The following is a 22,442-nucleotide window of genomic DNA, read 5'->3' as shown; positions in this document are numbered from 1 at the left end:
CGTGCCTTTAGTTAATTTGGTATTTGGTCTGTGCGTGGTGAAGTCTTACTCTGTGCTGTTGCTTATTAACCACGTGAACCCTAGCATCCCTATTTTGGGCATGTCATAATAGGTGAATATACGTTGAAAATAGGTGTACGTTCAGCGAGAATTGCAGATCTACAAGCTCATAACGTGTTGGGTTGAGAGCTGGTAACAAATCTATTTTCATGGAAGAGATTTGTTAGAGGGAGTAACGGAGGGGGCCAAGTACTGAGCCCTGGGGGACTCCGGTTGTTGATTTATATAGGCCAGGGTTGAAGTGGTTAAACATTTGAGCCTACTGCACATCCAACATCACCCCCTACTGTACCTCACAGTAAAATCCAGAGAACTTAAATTAACACTAGACTTTGCTGTGTCACCTGTACAATTCCCGCCATTCATTTAACTCTGCATTCCTTCCCTCTCATGTTGTCTCCATGACCCCAACAGGGATGAATGGGAAAAGCATCCTCTCAGCGATGGGCCGGTTCACACCGGAGCACTCCGGTGTTACGACCACGCCAGGCTCAGGGGCCACCACCTCGCCCTGTTCATCCCGCTCATCGTCACAGCGTTCAGGGACAGGGGGCCACACGCCTGGTGCACCCCACAGGTCCCCCTGCACCCAACTTAAGGCCTCAGAGGGCAGCAGCAACGCCCTGACCCCCAACTCTGGCCCTGCCAGGTCCCCGGTCTCTCCCCATCTCTCGCCAGGTGAGGCTAGCTACTAGTGGCCTGCAGATTGGGGTCAGAACAACTGGTTCTTAATTAGCCTTGTAAATCAGACTCCTCCTCATGCCTTCATTCGAATGGAGTCAGTTTACTAGGCTAGTTCTTGATACCTTATACAGAATTGTGTGTGTGTGTGTGTGTATATATATATATATATATATATATATATATATATATATATATTATATATATATATATATATATTTATTTTTTAATTATTATTACTGTCCAGTATAATTATCTTTATTATCTTGTATATTGTATTGCTGTTAGCACAGTCTTGCAGAACATACTGTACCACACAAATTGGCTGCTTGTGGCTGGAGAGAGTGACAATTGGTTCAAGGTTCAAGGTTGTACTTTATTGTTACATCTTTTGTACAGGTACATAAGAGTAAAACTTATTTTTGTTAAGCTTCCTTCAGACAACACAGCGGTATATAGGCTATAATAACAGTAAACAATATAATAACAGCAAACAACAAATCAAAAATCAAAAAAAGAATAGTAATTGCGACCGAAGGTCGCAGTTTACTATGAGACGTGTACACATTTTTACAGTCTATGGGTTTGCCGCTCTGACATCATGCTCTGATGTCACTGTGATGTCAGGGGAACCACTCTACCAGAATGGGTTTGCCGCTCTGACATCACGCCCTGGCTTTGCTGTGATGTCACACTAACAGAATCCCTTTCATGCCCATATATGGAGTTCCCTGATGTCATCAATATTAATGATGCCCTGTTAGAGAGATCCCTGTGGTGCCAGGGGGAACAAATCCCTTTTATGCCCATATATGGAGATATGGAGATCCCTGTGATGCCAGGGGAACACATACATGTTATGCTCATATATGGAACCCTGATGTCCACATCCCTGATGTCCACATCCCTGATATCCACATCACTGTGGCACGACCTCGCTCGCTTGTTGCCCTGATGCGTCTTACTAGTAATAGTAATTAAGTAGAACGATTTAGGGAAAAGAAAGAGAGTGCAAAAGGCAAAAGAGCAAAGATAAAATAAGCATCCTTAAATAAAGATAAATACACTCTTCTTGATCCTTGATCTTTTGACAACTTCCTGGAAAACTGTGTGCAGGTACAGGTAGAGGACATAATAGGAATTCTAAGTAACCTATATAGTTCCCATAATAAGAATTCTAAGTAACCTATATAGTTCCCATAATAAGGTTGGTGCGCATGGGTTTATGATACACTATCTTAAAGCTGCGGTCCATATGTCAAACCCAGCTCTCCTGTGCGGAACATTACATTTCTTCCAGTGAGCTACAGTAAGATGGAACGCCTGCTTGATATAGTGGTTTGAGCTTCAGGCAAGGGTCTATATTTCTCTATGGAAGGCCACTGCAGATATAGCCTACTAGTTATATTATATGACCATTCAAATGGTTTTATTCACCAAAAATGTCTGGATGGCTGCTTTAAATGCTTTGTGGTTAAATAGGAAATGCTGGCCAGTGACATCAGAGCTGATTAAAGCTTCCATTTTAAGTAAGACTAAGTCAATCGAATTTGACTGATTCTAAGCTTATAGATGGATGGATAGATAGATAGATAGATAGATAGATAGATAGATAGATAGATAGATAGATAGATAGATAGATAGATACCTTTATTGATCAAGCAGGGAAAATTCAAATGCCAGATACATTGATATATTGATTTGATTTCCTTAGCAGAGGTTAACCAGGCAAATAAATCAAACATATGAAAAATAAAATGCACATCAAACTTTCATATCAAATAAAGGCACGTTGATTTATATCTATTGAACTGGCTTCTCCTGAAGCACTGTGTTACTATTACTGTACTTTTAAAATGCTCTACCGTTTGGAACATGACTCATCCCCTCGTGGTGCTTTAATCCATTTAGACTCACATGACATCCTGTGATGACGACATCACATTGTTTTGATCAGCGCGTGATATCATGCCCTTGCTGTGTGCTGCATGCTGAGTCTTTATGTTACTGCTGGGCCTTCAAAGGTTATCAAAAGTCTTTCCCTCCATTCGCTCCCCAAATCTTGTCGTTTGTCGTTTCCCGGCATGTTGACTTTCACTGGGACAGCGTAATGAGCACAGAGGGTCGTTGGCCGGGTTTCCCAAAGCGATTTTGGCCGTTCGTGGCTCACGCATGGTCAGATAAAAAGGCTTCTTATTAAAGAACACAGAGGATACGGGTAATTATAGAATGCCGCACCATATTTAGACAGGTTTGAGACTTTAAACCACTTTTTTGTGAAATCTGAATGTTGGTGTAGTCGTAGGGGGCTAAATAAGTCGCTCTGCCCAAACCCATGTAAACCCGGGAACATGACGGTCGGGGCTTGGTCTCTACGACCATGCGTGAGCTACGAACAGCTAAAATCACTTTGGGAAACCTGGCCATTTTTAAACCCGGCACCCACGCCCCATGTTGTTTAGATAATTGATCTTGTGCCTATTTAGTGCCCATGTGTATTCTCGCGCCATCAGGGCTGCACTACTATCTAACATACAGACTTTGGCCCTCATTTATCAACGTGGTGCAGACCACATTTTTGGCGTGCACCGAGATTTGCGCAATTGTCGGCATTTATCATTGCAGCGTGACTTTGACGTTGGCGTATGGGATCAGATCTCACGTCAACTTCTGAGGTGGTGTAGGATTTGTCTACACCACTTTGTTCCATCGTGGACAGCAAAGCAGCATTGTCTGGGCATCTGACAGGCATCTGAACATATGTATTAACTCCAAAATGTAGCCAACACACTAATAAATAATCCCTGTGAAAATATTACATTTTATAAAAACATACATCATGGAGACAATTTTATTTTATAAGTGACAATGACAAGCAATTAAATTCTAACACATGGAAACAATTTGTTGAGACTGCTCCCAGCACACCATCTTCAGGCTGTGGATTTATTTTTCATGGCCATGGGGAATTATGATTGTTGTAACTAAATGAGCGTGCACTGTCTGCAGCTCTGCGCACGTCCGTGATGGTTTAAATTAATATCCAAACGTATTCATGACGGTGATTTGTGTCATTCATGTACAGTAAGCCGCAGTGCTAGCCTCCTTGACAAAGATTGTACCATTATGGTTAATCCCACATTTCCACTGTCAAAGACTGCTGTTTCCACAGTGTAGGCTACCAAAATGCTGCTGTGTGTGTGTGGGTGCGTGCGTGCGTGCGTGTGTGTGTGTGACGCTAGGTTTCAGCCTGCACATTTCTCAACGCTGAGATCAAATGCACGCGAGGATTGGCTGTTTAGGATACGTTCATTGGTGTGCGTTGCCGTACACCAATATTTGGGGGAAAACATACACTGTTTTTTACACTCCATTGATAAATGCGCCTTGTGCTAGGACCAGCTCCAAGTTAGTCTGTACCGGCCGACAGAGTGATGGCACAGATATTTCCTTACTATTTAGACACAACACATTAACAGGTCACCATTAAATTTGGGGCTTCCGACCGTTCCACAGAGCGCAACCTAACTGGGCTGCAATGCCAACCTGACAGCGTGACCTTTGCTGCGTGTCACTCTCTCACCATTTCTTTGTCTACTTACTATCAATAAATGCAGAAAAAGCCCCAAAAATATCTTTAGCACATATGGTGCCAACCCCGAGTTTCCCGAGTTTGTGTATAGCTGTGCCAAGCCAGAGTTTCCCAAGTTGGACGTTTTTGGAGAAAAAAAAACTCACCCTACTCTCCTTACTTCCTACTTCCGGTTTCGCGAAATGCATGTTTGACTCCCAGAACACCCCATGGCAGCTCAAATTTTTTTGTTTGAAAGCTGTGAATGGCGTGCACACGTGTGGTGCATCATCCGCGCATGACCCGTGCACATCGTGCACATTAACAACGTGGGTGCCAAACTCGTTCAGTAACGAGTTAAGGCCACTAGGGGTCACCCTGCCAAAAGGAGTTGTCTCGTTCATGAACGAGACAACAAGGGGTTAACTGGTACAGCCCTGCGTGCATGCTGTGACCTGTGAATGACCCTAGTCCATACGTCACCCCGTAGCTAGAGAGAGAGAGAAAATAGATGCTCTAGGCTGCATTGATTTCCATTCTAGCCTGAAACATAAAAAGGGCTTTATCTATGAATGAGGTGAAAAGAACGCCAGGGAAGCAGAGATCTGATTGTTTTCACGGCGACACTTTACCGCGATGGTCGGCCGCGGTTTGGATTTTAGTTTCGCGAGCGTTTGTAAACAAATGGATTTTCTTCCTCAATCGTCAGTGGACACTCACGTGCACACGCACGAAGCTTCCGAGGCTCTTCAAAATAAAGCGTGAGTGAACGGCGGCAGCAGCAACAGCTAGAAATGTTAGAAACCTGAGCATCCCATGTGTTAAAAGGTAAGAATCTAAAGATTCTGGCAATGGAAGACATTGAAGATTTTAATGCTTGGCAGCAAGCAGGTTAAAAAAAAAAAAGAAAAAAACTACAACTAAAAACCTTGTCTGTTTGTCTATCTGTCCGTTGGTGTGTCTGCCCGTCTGAAGAGAGGAACCGGTCGGAGAAGCACCTATCAAAACGGAGGAGCCCGTCGCCCCAGAAGGGCACCCCCCTGCCATCACCCCAAGTCGTCTTCCTGAAGGACATCGTATGCTACCTGTCCCTGCTGGAGGCGGGCACGCCAGAGGACAAGCTGGAGTGTGAGTGACGGATTCTGAGATAAGGGATGGTAGTACAGCACTCTCGCAGGGATGCGTGGTGGAAGCAGGTGTCTTATGCAATTAGAATATTTGTTTGTCTAGAGCAAAGGAGGGAAAGCAAGTACAAACACACACTCAGACATATCTGACCTCCCCGCAGCACGGAGCCTTTAGTTTAGCTTGACACCATGAGTAATAAGACTTCCTTCCCCTGAACTGCCTCCTGGTCTCCTGGGGCCCCTTGCTGCCTGTTAGACATCCTCATTAGTATACCGCTAAGCAGAGCAGAGATCAGTGACATGCTTAAGCCCTGGTGAACCGAATTGTGTCCTGTAGCTTCTGAGGCTATATCTGCACCCACACACATGCACGCACACATGCACAATGCACATAGCCGCTGACAGGGATAATCTTTGCCCTCGTCACCGATGCAGTAGTGGCATGCTCCACTACTTCACCCTGCGGGCTCCCTGGGGAGGCTTCAGGAAGGGGAAGGTTACATGGACTCATTGCCGCTGAGTCATCATGGGATCTCTGTTCTCTCGCTCTCCTCTAGTCATGTTCCGGTTGTACGACACAGATGGCAACGGGGTGCTGGACAGCTCGGTGAGACAACCGTTTCTGTCTCTCCCTCCATGTGTCTCTCTCTGTATTCCAACTTTCTTTCTTTCTTTCTTTCTTTCTTTCTTTCTTTCTTACCTTTGTTTTTCTCTTTCTCTGCTCTCTCTGTGGCTCCGTCAATGTGTCTACTTTGTGTTGAGACTGCTCCCAGTCTCTCTCTCTCTCATCTGTTCTTCTCTTTCAGTCACTCTCTATCTGTCTGTTTTTCTCTTTCTACTCTCACTGACTCTGTCTTCTGTGAGCATAGCCACTCCAGGAATAGCAACTTGAACACAACACTCTAGTGTTTACATGAAGTCATAGTGGAATCTCCTGTTCTGTTCACTCTCATAACAGCAATGTGCTGGACAGCTTTCCCAAACAGAGAGCGTCATTCCTCCAATAGACTCTCTATATACTCCAAATGGTGATATATTGTACACTATAGTACACAGGCACGGGTGTTTACTGTAGTTTATTTAATATATAGTTTTTCCCTGCAATGAATAAACCCTTTCTCTTTTATCTGTACATTCATCTGTTTTATAGTTGCACATATTATCTCCTGTGTCAAAGTGTACTTCACATCGTCAGTAAGGGTTTCTACATACATTTGAAACATGAGGAGAGGGTGACCAGTTGTACAACAAAAAAGCATTTGGTCTATAGCCATTGCATCCCTATTCTGAAGGCAGCCTTTGCCAAAAATAACAGATCTTTAAGCTCACAACGCTCAAACTTTCGATGCGTTGTTAACTTCTAGATTGACAATTTTTGTTGGCAAGATTCGGTGTACACAGAGAAAAAAAAACAGCCCAAGTACAGAGCCAACTCCAGTCAAGTTTCATAGGTAGTATAAGAAGGTTTTAACACTTGTTTCTTTGTGCCGGATCTCTTCCTTTCTGCTTTAGGAACTGGATCGTATTATCAATCAGATGGTTCATGTGGCGGAGTACCTGGAGTGGGACTCGACAGAGTTACGGCCGGTGAGCACAACCACTCCGGAGGTCAACTGGAGATGAGCTCGCCGAAAACAACAAAAACACACATCTCCCTTCTAAATTACTCTTTATGGTGGTAAAGGTCCACAAAGTCAACTTTATTGATATACACAGCAACACTCTTCATGTTTAGTGTGACTCTTTCGGCAGTAGTTCTCAAACATTTTCAAGATGTTGTACAAGTGACCCCCATACGTGAAGATTTGTGTGAAAAACACACAAAACCTTTTCTGCACGATTTTTCCAAATATTAAAAAATTAGTACATCTAGTAGACTCACAACTCCTCACATCCCGATGAGTCAATATGCTTCATACTAATATACAAAAAATGTACTGATCCACCCACAAAGTCATTTTACTGCTAGGGGGAAATTTCAATTTCATGCACACTTTTCCCACCCTGAAATGTATTCAGACCTGTGAAGTTTTGGATCTCTGATATCTTGTTGATGACATCACTCTAGTCCAGATATGGAGGTTCACTGGATCTGTGATTATGAATTCACAACATGAGCAAAATACTGTAATTCACACCAGGGTTTCTGCTAGGTAGTTTCTGTTTGGCCAACGTGACTAATAATCTCAAAGGCAAATGTTACATTAATCAGACATAATGTAATAGAAGTCACATGCAGGTTTGCAGATACCGTACACCGTATGTGCGCTTGAAGCACCAAACTAATCACTACGCCTCGTTGCTGTAGCGCAGCGCTTCTTTCCGACGCGACGCGCTGCCCACTTCCTCCATTTATAATTTCCTAAAGCAGGGGTCTTCAACAGGGGGTCCGCGACCCCTAGGGGGTCCGTGGAGGTACTGCAGGGGGTCCGCAAAATTATTGCTTAAAAAAATAAAAAAAAATAAAAAGAAGATTTCATTTTTTTTTTTATTCTTATTTTTCACATTTATGTTAAAAAATAAATCATGATTCTATTCATTTTGAATAGCTTGAATACATGATTACTATGCAATTGACAGATTGTTGATATTATTGACATTGGTTCTCAGTTAATAAGTAGTATGTTTAGAAATGGTAGTGGTACGGCCCACCCTGCTCGCTGTAACTTGCACATGTTTAAAATAAAAAAATATGTCGTAGCCCCGACCCCCCCACCCTACGAGGTGGTAGGGGGTCCTTGCTCCATCTCCCCATCAGTTTGGGGGTCCCCGGCCTGAAAACGTTGAAGACCCCTGTCCTAAAGCATATTATCTACCTATCATACAGGGGTGTCGCTTTTCAAAAAGAACAGAAAGTAGTCCACACAAACAAGTGATATGCCCTTGTTTTCTTCTCTCAGTTTTTAGTTTGTTTTGTTATGTTATGTTATATTTGCTGTTTTATGATGCCAAGGATTTGACAGTCACTGCTTATTCAGGGGTTTACTTCCTTGGCCTACTGGCAGCATACAAGTAACCCCCCGGCTCCACCGGGCGCGTCGAGCGTCGCGTCAACGTCAACGCTGGGAACGCTCCCGTTTTAATCAATGAAGGGTGCTCCACTGCCGACGTCAACGTCCGCGTCGGACGCTCAAATTCGCCCCGGTTCATTTTTTGACGCCGTCCGACGCCGGCACGACGCCGTCATTTTGGTGGAGCCCTAGCCTAACGTGGCGCAGATCGGTCCAGCCGTGGCCACACACACGCAAGCACGCGCACAGGCGCACACGCGCGCACACACACACACACACACACACACACACACACACACACACACACACACACACACACACACACACACACACACACACACACACAAACACTCTTCTACAGTTTGCCTGTATGAAAATGAAATATTTTCCTCTTATTTTGGGTGAATTCTGACACTGGTTGAATCTACAGTGTGGTAGTCAGCCTAGGGTTAATCTCTCGAGACAGACTCTGATAGCTTACGCTTCTGAAAGGAAGAGGAACAGACAGAGGGCGTTTTCTTTTCTTTGACGACGTTTAGCCAGATTGGCCTAGAGCTGACTTTTAATTTGACCGGGATTAGATTTTTTGATAATAGCGTAATTTGTCCCCCTCCTTGTAGATTCTCAAAGAGATGATGGAGGAGATTGACTACGACCGAGATGGTACCGTCACGTTGGAGGAGTGGATCAGAGGAGGCCTCACCACAATCCCTTTACTGGTGCTGCTGGGCATGGAGACGGTATGTATGCATGCATTGATGGGTGTGTTTATGCAAGCATGCACAATAGAGCAGTGTTTCTCAAACTGTGGGTCGGGACCCCCAGAGGGTTCCCCAATTTATTTTGGGGGGTCCCCAGATGATTAACTTGATGTGAAACATTTTCTCACCCAACAGTAAACAAACCAACATAAAGTACGTAAGTGTGTAGAGGGTTTTAACGACATTTCTAAAGGACTTTTTAATACCTCTAAAATGACAAATTAAACATTGGCCAAATTGTCATATATGAAATTGTGAAAATATTGACGATCTACATGCTCACAACGCCTGTAATGCCTCAACTCTTAGTGCTCGTCAGGGTGGGGGGGTGGTTATTATTTTGGGGGTCGCGGCCTGAAAAGGTTGAGAACCACTGCAATAGAGGTAACTGGGGGCAATTATTTTGGTCTAGTACTGTAAGTATAAAGTACGTTTTGTGAAAAGCTTGCTATGCACTCCTTGGTATGAATAAATAGAGCTTTTAGTTTAAGTCCATGGGCCACAGCGCTCATTTGCATACATGCATTACCATTACAGTTAAAGACGGTTATCTCTTAACGATTATCTCTCGCCTCACGGCCACCCAGAAGCTGTTACAGCAACCAGGAATTATACTATACCAGACTACCAGGTGGTCTACGTAAATCAACCTGCCAACAACACTGTACTGTACATATCCTGAGTGTTAATTTAACTTTGAACCATTTTTATGCTCTCTTGATTCTGTTCTCATCCTGTAGGATGTCCAGGAGGATGGGCAGCACGTGTGGAGACTGAAGCACTTCAACAAGCCAGCGTACTGTAACTACTGCCATACCATGCTGCTGGGGGTCCGCAAGCAGGGTCTCTGCTGCTCCAGTGAGTGTCTGTGTACCCCTGGATCCACTACTGCACAGTACAACAACCCAAGTGTTAACTCTGAGAGTGTAAACGTTAGAGGGAAAAAAAGAGGGTTGCACTCAGAAAATATCTGTTTACTTGTTTTAATTACCCATTTTATGCCATTCCAAACCACAGAACGTTTTAGGCCATCCGGCCTTCAACAGTGTGTGTACAAATATAGAGTTACAAATGGGTAAGGGTCCATTTGGAAAGGGATAGGGAGGTATTTACTGGTTCCTAGGGGAGAGGATTTACCCAGATGATTGCTGCTCAGATGAGTGCAAGGGGGGAGTGTCCCTTGCTCGGGAAACACATCAACTGGGCGAGCCAAGGGTCCAATCGGCAACCTTCCGATTCCTTCCTATCCTTCCTATCCATCCATGCAGCTACAGCCGCCTTAGCGGTTCCATTTGTACACTCTTAGAGCTATATTTTTGTCCACGCCTTACCCTTTATCCCTAAACTTCTTTGCCTTTTTTTTACTATTTTGAAAAACAATACTTCAAATAGCCGATCTACATAGACACGTTGAGAGTTTTTTATGTAGATCAGCTATTTGAAATATTTAAAAATGAAATATTTAAAAATGTTTTTAAAAATAAGATAAAAAGGCAAAATAATTTAGAGGTAAGGGGGTAATGCATGGACGAAAATAGGGCCCTTACACTGTGTGCTTTGTCTTGCATGACGGTCATGCCTGCGTGTCTGGCGCGACCACAGTTTTCCCAGTGAACCTCCTGAGCGCAACGGTGGGGGCGCGGGAACACACACCACTGACTATTGCCGATGATGTGGGGCGGCATAGCTCAGGGGTAGAGAAACCGTTATTAGAGCACGAAGGGTTCCCGAAGGGTTCCCAGTTCGAATCCGGGCTCCCCCTGAGTTAATGTCGAAGGGTCCTTGGGCAAGACTCTGAACCCCACATTGCTCCCGGTGAGCAGGTTGATGTCTTGCATGGTTTCCTCCGCCACCGGTGTATGAATGTGTGCGTGAATGGGTGAATGTAATGCACAATCTCTGTAAAGCGCTTTGGATAAAAGTGCTGTATAAATGAACCATTTACCATTTATGATGGAGAGGGTATATAGGCCTATGTATTGAGAGGCACTCTTGCCGATTTCGGAAGATACTCGTCGCCAATTGCAAGATATGTAAAAGTTATTTGGGGCCATGATGATAACCTCTTCTTCCCACTACTAGAAATGTATATTGTCTGTGTTATTGTTTACAACCACAATTATTCACATATGGCAATTTCGCGGTTCCACTAGTTTTACTTGTAGGCTAGTGTAGGCTTAGAAGCCTTTTCAGAAGTTAATTTAATGTTTTCCATTTAATGATTTCCTTTATCCTCATCTATATTGGGCTAATGCACGCAACTGTTTTCGCCATAAAGCCTTGTAGGCTTTTCAGAAGTTAATTTAATGTTTTCCATTTAATGATTTCCTTTATCGTCAATTTACGCTAATGCATGCAACTGTTTTTGCCAGGTTTTAAGGTCTTATTTTAGTTGTTTCTCATAAGCTCGCAACCCTCCTCGCCCATCGGCCCCCACCGTTGCGCACAGGTTCACCGGGAAAACTGCGGTCGCGTGTCTGGCTGTCTGCCTCCCTATCCATCTATGTCTGTGTGTCCACCTGCCTGTCTGCCTGTATGTGTTTTCTGTCCGTCTATCCATCTCCCCCTTCATCTGTTTTCTTTTCATTCTCCTCCTCCTTCCTCTCCATCTCTGCCACCGCCTCTTTCTCTTCTCCTTTGTCACATCTGTTATAGTCTATTGTCTGCATTAGCTCTCTCTATCTTTCCCAATTTGCTGCCTTTTTTGCTTGTCAAGTCCTCTAATTGTCTGAGTGGCCCTGAATCAATCCAGTTTTTCAACGAACACGGCAGCACACTCACCATTAGTAAAACATTAGCCTTGTCATTACGTGTAATTGCGTTATTGATCGAAGTTCTGCCACAAAGCACTTCCCAAGGCTAATGGTACTGTATAGCCACTCCCCATCATGAAAGGTTTACTTTCCACTTACACACGGACTGATGTCCTGAGCCGATGTGTGCTGTACTTGTAGGTGTGCTAATCCTATTCCTTTCTCAACCAAGGGCACTTGTTCTCAACATGGGCTCCCTGGACCCCCAGGGGTTCCAGGGAGTCCCCAGCTAAATGGTCGATAGTTAGGAGCCAAATGGACCCTTATAGGTCTATAAATCTGAGAGTGTACATTTGTACAAGACACGCACAGGGTTAAATTAATACTGAGAATTTTACAGTGTAGATTGGGGTCCCAGAGATAAAGATTGTATGAAATGGGGGTCCGTGGCCTAATGATGATCAAACTGGGGGTCCTTGAATAGTAAATGGACTGCATTGATAGCGCCTTTCTAGTCTTTATGACCCTTCAAAGCACTTTACAATGTACTTCACATTCCCCCAATGCACACACACATTCACACACAGATGGTGGAGGAAGTCACCAACCTGCTCATTTGGAGCAGTTACGGGTTAAAGGTGTATTCAGTGATAATGAAAGTGGCCGGGGGTCATCTTGTCCCTTACTGGCCTTACAGCGTGGAAATGTTTAGTTTTTTATATCATTAGACCCAATCACTGAATATCGGTAGGCCTACGTCTCCAGCTTCAGGATATGTATGATACTGATTTACTACGAGACTGTGGCATTTTATGAGTTCAGTGGTTTACAATCTAGGCATTTAGCAGACGTTCTTAATTCAGAGCGACTGTGGTTCTCAAAACTTTTATTTTGACCATCATAACTAAACATCATAACATAACTACGGCCATACTCTTCCCTGATTGGTCGAGGACTGGCTGGCTTCCTCTGAAAAACGAATCTAGCTATGCTCGTAACACGGGCCATGGTGGAAGTCCTTATATGGTCAGCACACATTCTAGTGAGGAGAATGAATGGAAAATGTACCAATTATATTTTTATTTGAATGAAATACAGTCACTGAATATACCTTTAAGTGGCTATCATAGGACACACGCAGCCACAGACCTTACAATTCCAATGCAGCCGCTCTTCCTCGTGAGCCTCGGCTCCTGATCCACTGTCTCACTCTCTAACTGTTCACCATATCTTGCTGTTTTCCTTACAGTATGCAAGTACACAGTCCATGAGCGCTGTGTGTCCAAAGACATTGCTGCCTGCATCAGCACATACGCCAAGTCCCGCAGACATACCAATGTGAGTGGAACCTCCACACGAGCATGCATGTTGAATAATCCAAATTACTAAATACTTAATAGCACTAATAATGATTAATAATTTGTCCATAAACCAGTAACTATTGTGAGAGGTGTCAGTTGTGTGAGATAACTAAGCTTCTTGATATATATATTTCTTTTTTCTTTGGGTCTTTTTCTGCCTTATGATAGTAGAGAGAGAGAGAGAGAGAGAGAGAGAGAGAGAGAGAGAGAGAGAGAGAGAGAGAGAGAGACGCAGCAAAGAACGGGATTTGAACCCGCAACGTGCTGTCAGGCATTTTAGAGTCTATTTGTGTTGCGCCCCATCATCTTCTTGATTTGATGTAATGTGAAAGCTTACAAATCTGCACTTTGATAATCTGTATAAAACTGAAAAATTACCGTGTCATTGTCTAGAGTATTTCAGCAGGTAATTAATCATGCTTTTAGTGTTTCATCTTAAGTGACTGCTAAAGCTTTAGCACTGGTCTAGATTGAAGCTAAAATACCTCGGTAATGTCTTGGATTTTAGACTTAAGTACCAAAGACTTCTGGAGTGAAGGTAATGAGACAGTAACATTGACCACTCTGTCAGGCTAAGAATCTCATTGGCCTCTGGCCCAGTTTAACTGCGCAGAGAGTTAAAACACTTTCAACCTGCTCTCCCGATTTTGGGCATGCCATTACAGTATATGTGAAAATTGAAATATTATTTATAGCGAAAATAGAAGATCTACGATCTAACCTACGTTGTAGATTGACAATTTTCACCATTCGTTGTACCTCAATTTAATCAGGGCCTTTATGGATTGACCTCTCGCTCAATAATTGGCCTTTGAGGTCCCATGCTGATCGAAGAGGTCAGACATGTGTGCTTTTCTTGTTTGATTGTTTTTTCAGTGTGGTTGCCAGACTATAGTTCATCTCCGACTTTATTTCCGGAAAAACTTTATTTTGCCGCGCTACTCCTCCCACAGTTTTGTGACATGCGCTTGGGCCATCGGGAATCGTCGAGAATCGCTTGCTTCCATTTTGCTAAGAGATACGTTATATACGGTAGTTTAATTGCGACTGTCAGGTGGCAAGTTACTATGAAAAGCTCCACCGGCTGTCTGTCCGTCACGCCACTCCACCTCACGTAATGTCACGTCACGTCACACTTTTGCTCCTACTCTTATCTCTGCCACCGTTGGTTCTATCGATGCCAAACTTTTCACACACACTCCTTGGATGGCAAATCACAACCCCCGCCCCTGATTTCTCGCATGGCCCTCTTCTAGTGCCACCATCAGGCCAATTTTAGCAAAACACATTTTTGGACACTGCTTCTACAGATTTACACAGCATCTCTAAAGTCATGTCATCAACATAGATCTGTCCCATTTCCCATATTCCCTCCTGATTGGCTACGACTGCCTTCTAAAGTTTGTGTATGCGATGTGACGGTCGCTTATCTCCCGATTAGGGAGTCTTACTGGTTTATATTAATTTATTTGTGAATTTTCTCCATTGACTTGAATGGGAAAAGGCAAAAAAATTGCTTTTCCCAAATATGGAGATGACTGACATCATAGATGTCTGACGTCATAGATCACATGAGACTGACACAGTATGCCCATGTATGGGAATTCCAAGATATAGGCTAAATATTGATGACATCAGGGATCTCCATATATGGGCATAAAAGGGACAAGGATGGAATTAATTTGCAAGTGTGACTCGCGTCACAGCAATCACACTTGTTTCTTTATTTCTTCGTTTCTCCCTTTCTCCCTTTCCACCTGTTGCTCACTTTCTTTCTTTGCTCTGTTCAGGCTATGCAGCATGTGTGGATGGAGGGCAACTCTCCCACCAAGTGTGACCGCTGTCACAGAAGCATCAAGTGTTACCAGGGTCTGACAGGCCTGCACTGTGTGTGGTGTCAGATTACTGTGAGTATCAAAACACCTAAACACTTGACACACATATAACTGTTAAATAGGTCACATGTATTTCATCATTTCATGACATACAGAGACGTTATAAAAGAAATGCAATACAATAAAATAATGTATTACTCAGTATATCTTTAATAATGTATTACTCAGTATATCTTTCTATTGTTTGAATGTTATGACACAAGATAACTTGTGGATGTAGATAAACATGTTTGACATAGCCTAGAGATAATTAATTGTGCTCGACAGCGAAATCCAACCAAATCCCAGACACCCCTTATAGAGTACATTAGAATGAACACAGAGTTTCTCCCCCTTCCTCCCTTAGTGATGTAATAGTGTTCTTGTTATGCAGCAGTCAGGTTATGTAATTAGTTCTGATGCAGTGCAAGGGAGAGAGAATGAGTGAAATAGAGCAAGATAGGCTGCATACACAGACCTGCATACACACGCAAGGACGAGCGCACACACACACACGCGCGCGCGCGCGCATGCACACACGCACGCACGCACGCACGCACACACGCACACACGCACACACACACACACACACACACACACACACACACACACACACACACACACACAGTACATGCACTTACTGTTGCTGTTGTATTTTATGTCCACTAGATGGCACCATTGACATGTAGAATATTATTTAGTCAAATATCTCTCTCTCTCTCTCTCTCTCTCTATATATATATATATATATACACACACACACACACACACACACACACACACACACACACACACACACACACACACACACACACACACACACTGTCTGGAGAAAAAATAAATCAAAAGGAATCCATGTTGAGTGCAATGATACTCCTCTCTGTCGTCCTGGTCAGCTTCATAACAAGTGTGCGTCCAACGTGAAGCCAGAGTGTGACGGAGGTTCCCTGAGGGACCATACTCTGCTGCCCTCCTATATCTGCCCTGTGGTCCTGGTGAGAAGAGCCCTCTCTGCCCGCACCACTGAACACCTAACCCAGTGGTTCTCAAACTTTCACATTTCAAGGTCTCCCCTTAACTCTGACAGCATACAAATGGAACCAAATGAACCAGTTTAGGGTTCATTTGGTTCCATTTCTACACTGTCAGAGTAACAGACTTTTATGGGTCAATTTAGACCCCCCTAAAGGAACCACAGTTGCGAGTTGCGAGCTTGTAGATCAGCTATTTTCACTACTTCTTAAACATTTGTTTTTTAATTTATGGAATGTCTTAGATTTCTTTCATTAATGAAATTACTTAGAAAAATCATGGAAATCTTTTTGGAAATCTTTTTGGGGAATGTATTTTGAAAATGTTTTGAAATAATAATAATTAAATAAAAGAAAAGGAGATTTTTTTTTATTGGGACCCATAAAAATGTGTCCGCGACCCCCAAATACGTCCCGACCCAGTTTTTGGGAAACAGTATCCTGGGACCTTTCTCCCCTCAATACTGTAAGTTTGACCACCTCTATCCCTTTCCCTATCTCTCTGACTGTCTGTCTGTCTGTCTGTCTGTCTGTCTGTCTGTCTGTCTGTCCATGTACCTGTGTAGGACCGTCACTCTGTGGTGAAGCGTGGAGAAGGGGAGTCCCCACCCAGCACTAGTCCCGATGACACCAATCAGACCTTTAAGTTCTCTCCGGGAGACGGTCAAGCACTACAGGTATAGCTAACATCAGTGAGGGAACACACAGTTCATGTCCAAGGCCTGGAGCAGGGGTTCTCAAACTTTTTTATACCACAATTACATTAAATGTAATACCTACAAGTCCAAGTGCTTGTCAGGGTGGGAGTCCCCAGTTCAAATATGTTTATTTTGGGGGTCACAGCCTAAAAAGGTTTAAGAACCCCTGGTATAGAGCATTAACAAATTCATCCACCAGGGGCATTGACAACATTCTTATGACTTCCTATCTAGCAAAAAGAGAAAACAATAAAAAAAAAAGAAGAAAAAAGCGAATATTCGACTTCGGTGAACACCGTTGAATAGTGACTTTGGAGGAGTTCCGACAAGATGGCGACCGAGTAGGACGCGTTTGTTGAGCTCTGTGGAGGTGCATAGTTTTCACATTTTTTAAGCCCATTTTTTACTGCCTTTATAGTTCTTTTGAGACTTTAAACGCCCAAAACACTGGTGAGCGTCTGTTTTTGCAGTTGTTTCGTGTTTCATGCCGAATACGATTAACACGAGGTCGAGGAGTACCAGGTCTCCGACCGCAAACGCTGACAACATGGCCGGCGCAATGCAGGGCGACGCTGACGCTCCGGTTACAAAGAGCATGCTGCGTGAGGTCCTCAAGGAATCACTGAAAGAGTTTATGGATGGTTTTATTCAACCCATGATGCTTGGCTTGGAGAAGAAATTACTGAAGAAGATTGATGACTTCGGAAAGGAGCTGCGTCCTGCAGTCGCCACGCTGAACACGACCGTGGCTGAACATGGGGAGGCCATTGAGAACTTTGGTTCCTCCATGGACAGTTTGCAGATGTGTATCACTGAATTGGAGAGAAGATGTGCTAATCTGGAGGAGAAGCTCGTCATAGCAGAAGACCGGAGTCGTAGGAACAACATAAGAGTGATTGGGATCTCTCCTGGGCTAGAAAAGGCTGACCCAGTGGCCTTTATCCAGTCTTTTTTGCAGAAAACATTCCCCGACGAGTTTCCCGACTCCCCCCCGGAGGTGGATCGTGCTCATCGGACCGGCAATCCACGTTCTGATAAGCCAAGGGCTTTCCTGGCAAGGATCCATTTTTTCCGGGTAAAGGAACGCATACTCCAGCTCTCCAGGAAAGCAGGCCAACTGACATACAATGGCAAAAAGGTGTATATTTTCCCCGACTGGTCTGCTGAAACATCAAAGAGAAGGGCAGCTTTCGGGCCAGTAAAGGAATTCCTACGTTCCATCACCGCGGAAGGAGTGAAATACGGAATAAGGCACCCGAGCAAATTCTGGATAACCGTGGATGAGGCGACTTCTACTTTCAACTCACCCAAGGAAGCTCTGGCTTTTTGCAAGGATAAGTTCAAGACTCCAGGTGCTGCGGACGAGACTCTAGCTACGCGGGATGATGAGACGACAGTTACAGAGAACTAACTTTTACCAGGGACACTTTTGCTTTCGTGATCGCGTGCTTTCAAACACATTCTGCCGATGTGATATCCTTTTGCCTTTAATGGACTGTTGGTAAGCTGGCTGGGACTTTGGAGATGACTTTTACGCAGCGTCTTTCTTTCCTCACTCTCTCCTCCTCCTCCTCCCCAAAGGGTGAGTTGTTAATGTAAGCCTACTTATTGTTTTGGACTCATCATCTGACTTGACGTTGTGTTTTCATGTGTTTCGTTTCATAATACCTATTTTATTTGTATCGAAGAATAAGATATATTTTATTTTTTAACAAGATCTGTAAGCAGATGGGTGTTACTCGTTTTAATTTAGGTTACCGCAAGGAGAGAGGATTTAGGGCTGCTAAAGCTATAAGCATAATTCACTGTCTTTTTTGTTTGAATATAATGGACATTGTTCTTGTTATTATTGTTGTATTCCTTTTCTTTGCTCTTATTGAGCGTTGTGCTGCTTACTATATAGGTCTAGAGGGTTTTATCTCTCTCTGTTAAGCTTTGTCTAACGGGTTCCGTGTCGCGGTTCAGACGGAGCCTGCTCTCTCTCTCATCTTCCCTCTATGTCTCTCTATCTATCTCGGCTTTCCCTCTCTCTCTCTCTCTCTCTCTCTCTCTCTCTCTCTCTCTCTCTCTCTCTCTCTCTATGGCTCTCTCTCTCGCTGTGTGTGTGTGTGTGTCTCTCTCTCTCTCTCTCTCTCTCTTTCTGTTAGGTAATGGCGGCTATGTTGGTTGTTAGTTTATGGTTCGTTTATGCCTCCTAAAACGCTACTTTCTCGGGTAGGAGGGCGAGACTGGGCTTTGGCCTTTGTATTGAGTAATGTAGCCTACTGTTTAAGGTGAAACAGATATAAATAATATGGTCTAAATTGTGAAGGCTCCGCGGTTCCAGAGACCACTCGCTCTCCCGCCCTTTCTCTATGTCTCTCTACCTATCTCTGCTTCTCCTCTCTCTCTCTCTCTCCCTGGCTCATTGACTCGTTCTTTTTTTTCCTTTTTTTTCTAATCTCAATAGCTGGCGGATGTACGATCTCGTGGCGCGTTGGCTCTACGTGCTTGTGGATCCGCTGTCTGGGGGGGGGGGGGGGGGGGGTAGTTATTTACCTACTTTACTTGTCTTCTAAAATGTTAATTTCTTGATGGGGGGAGAGGGGAGCTTTGTATTGGGATATTTATTTTGTAGTCGTGATTGGGTAGGTTCACTGTTTGAAGTATGGTAGTTTACTGTTTAAGACGGAAACAGACTTAACTAATATGATTGACATTTATCTAAGTTTGCACTGGCCTTTTGGGCATGTACAGGGAGCTGTATATGGCGCAGTATGCATTATGTGTGCTGTGTTGTATATGGTTTCCTGATCATACATAACTGTGTTTTATGTAAATACTTATGTATACAGACTTTTCTTTTCTCTCTTTTTTTCCCCCTTCTAATTAGTAATTGTGGTTTGTATACATGGATGCATGGGGGGGGCTGTATGTGGCGCAGTATGCATTAACACTGTGTGTGCTTTGCTGCATATGGCCCCCCGGATGTGCTTTTAATTTCTATTTCTAACTACATATATAAGTGCATATATTTTTTATATCATATACACTGATTTCCTTTTTATTTATTTTTATTATTAATATTATATTAGTGCCTTGTCGTGGTGACAGCCTTATTTCCACTTATCTGTCACAAGTGTTTGGTTATTTGCATTAACGTGGCTTATAGGGCTTTATCACATTCTAGGTGGGCCTAATGCTGGACTGATTATTATTATTACAGTTGTTATAGTCCCCTCATTTTTTTTCCCTTTATTCTTTTCTTTTTTCTCTCCCCCTTCTTTACTAGAAATGTTAACATACCATTCTCATTTATTTAAGTGATATGAAGTGGGGAGATTGATCATAATTTGAGCGGATGGAATGTTTGAGAGCTATTCAGCCACAAGAAGGCACTTTTTTGTTGTTGTTGTTTTTACTTTGGTGATCTGTTATATATTTACATAATCACCAGAGGGCAATGTATGGTTACTTTTGGGCAGTTACTTGTTTGCACTCTCTGACAGAGTGAAATGAAGGTTGACTAATAGGTTGATGGTGTGGGGAACTGTTTTTGTGCACTCTGATGCTAATGGGGTTTTCCCCCTCAAGCTTCAATGTTATGTGTTTTTTTATGTTCGTTTGATGTTGCTTTTTCCTTTCTGTTCCTTTTGGGGTTGTTTTGTTTTTCTGTGGGGAAGGTTTGTTGGGAGGGACCAACTAGGAAATTCTAAAATGTTCTACTGTGCTTGCTGTGCGTATGGTTTGAACCACAATTATGACAGAATATAAATTTCTAAGTTTCAATGTAAGGGGAGCGAATATACCGCATAAGCGAACCAGCATTTTGGGGGTTTTGCGATCTAAATCAATTGACTTTGCATTTATACAGGAGTCTCATCTTTTAAAAGAGCATTCCAACCGATTGGCTAATAAACATTATCGTGTTTTAGCCTTTTCAGCTGCTTCTTCCAAAACCAAGGGAGTAGCCATATTGGCTAGACGTAACCTTAGGTTGGATTTTTTGGGTGATTGGTCTGACAGTGACGGGAGGATAGCTGTTGCTAAAATCCGCTTGGAGGGTAAAATGCTAGCACTAGTCTCTGTGTATGCTCCAAATGTTTTAGACAAAGAGTTTTACAAATTACTAACTAAAACCTTATTGGAACTGACGGATTTCAAAATCATTGTTGGTGCTGACTTCAATGCAACATGGCAACATAACCTAGATAGATCCACTGGGGTAGAAAGCAGAGAACAAGCACTAGCGTCTGCAGAACTACGTGCTTGGGCAAACTCAACTGGCTTACTCGACATCTGGCGTTTAATGAACCCAACGGTTAGAGATTTTTCTTTTCTGTCGGGTAGGCATGCTTCATTCTCTAGGATCGATTACGTTTTTGCCCCTGTTAGCTTGTTTCATAAAATTGCCAAGGTAGAGTTGCTCCCAATGTCACTCTCGGATCACAAGGCGGTGCTGTGTGTTGCTTCACTGAAACAGGTTATAGATAGAGCTCCTAGATGGCGGTTTAACACCACACTGCTGCGCGATGCGGCATTTGTAGCTCAGTTTCAAACTGGTTTGCGCGAATTTATAAATATCAATACAGGCTCAGTTGAGGATCCCAGAATTCTTTGGGATGCAATTAAAGGCTTTATCAGGAGTAATACAACCCTCTATGCGTCCACTCAGAGAAAATTAAGGTCAGCCAAACTGGTGGAATTGGAATCTCGGTTTTCTACTTTGGATAATTCTCTCCAAAATAACTTTGATGTTAGTACAGCAACCCAGAGAGAGCTAGTTAAGAAAGAAATTAACTCCATTCTCAAGCGCCGCTCAGAATTTCAAATGAAACGCACAAGGCAAAACTACTATTTTAATAGTGCAAGACCCAGTCACTTACTGGCTTTACGTCTTAGATCCAATGAGCATTTTGCTGATATTGTTAGTGTCAAATCAACAACGGGAGCCATGGTTACAGAACCCAAAGAGGTCAATGCCACGTTTCGTGCTTTTTATGATGAGCTCTACACCTCCGAGGTCATTCACGATGATGCAGTATGCAATGATTTTTTATCCAACATACAGTTACCAACCCTTAGCGAGGCGGATGCGGAAGCCTTAGATAGACCGCTCCATCTGGCGGAATTACAGGAAGCTGTGCTCGCAATGCGTAGGGGCAAGTCGCCTGGTTTGGATGGGATACCCCCTGAACTTTATGCCATCTTTTGGGAAGATCTAGGTCAGCTGATGCTAGACATGTTTCGATATGCAATTGAAAGTGGCTCTTTCTCCAGGGATGTGAATGTAGCTATTATATCATTATTGTTGAAGAAGAACAAGGATCCCACAGATTGCGCAAGCTATAGACCGCTTTCACTTTTGAATTCTGATCTAAAAGTTTTTGCTAAGGTGCTTGCGCGTCGCTTGCAGGGTTTTATGACCACCTTAGTACACTGTGATCAGACAGGTTTCATAGGAACTAGACTAGCCTCTGATAATGCTAGACGACTATTGCATATCATCGATAGGGCTAAGGAGCTGAGGACCCC

General features: G+C 43.4%; 1 protein-coding gene across 1 annotated transcript in view; it reads left to right on the top strand.

Annotated features, from left to right (window-relative positions):
• dgkg (diacylglycerol kinase, gamma) overlaps positions 1–22,442 on the top strand; it is a gene marked incomplete at its 5' end in the record, with an annotated part of 127,305 nt that overhangs the window by 22,002 nt on the left and 82,861 nt on the right. Inside the window, 10 exons of the mRNA XM_080753174.1 lie at positions 475–738; positions 5,288–5,440; positions 5,997–6,046; positions 6,952–7,026; positions 9,071–9,190; positions 9,952–10,069; positions 13,214–13,302; positions 15,116–15,232; positions 16,096–16,194; positions 16,797–16,907. Of these exons, the coding sequence (XP_080609300.1) occupies positions 475–738; positions 5,288–5,440; positions 5,997–6,046; positions 6,952–7,026; positions 9,071–9,190; positions 9,952–10,069; positions 13,214–13,302; positions 15,116–15,232; positions 16,096–16,194; positions 16,797–16,907 (1,196 nt within the window). The remainder of the gene's footprint in view (positions 1–474; positions 739–5,287; positions 5,441–5,996; positions 6,047–6,951; positions 7,027–9,070; positions 9,191–9,951; positions 10,070–13,213; positions 13,303–15,115; positions 15,233–16,095; positions 16,195–16,796; positions 16,908–22,442) is intronic.

The sequence above is a fragment of the Nannobrachium achirus genome, assembly GCF_963921795.1.
Source record: "Nannobrachium achirus genome assembly, chromosome: 22".
NCBI lineage: Eukaryota > Metazoa > Chordata > Actinopteri > Myctophiformes > Myctophidae > Nannobrachium > Nannobrachium achirus.
Note: the sequence above shows the minus strand (reverse complement) of the source record. Positions and strands in the feature narration are given on the sequence as shown.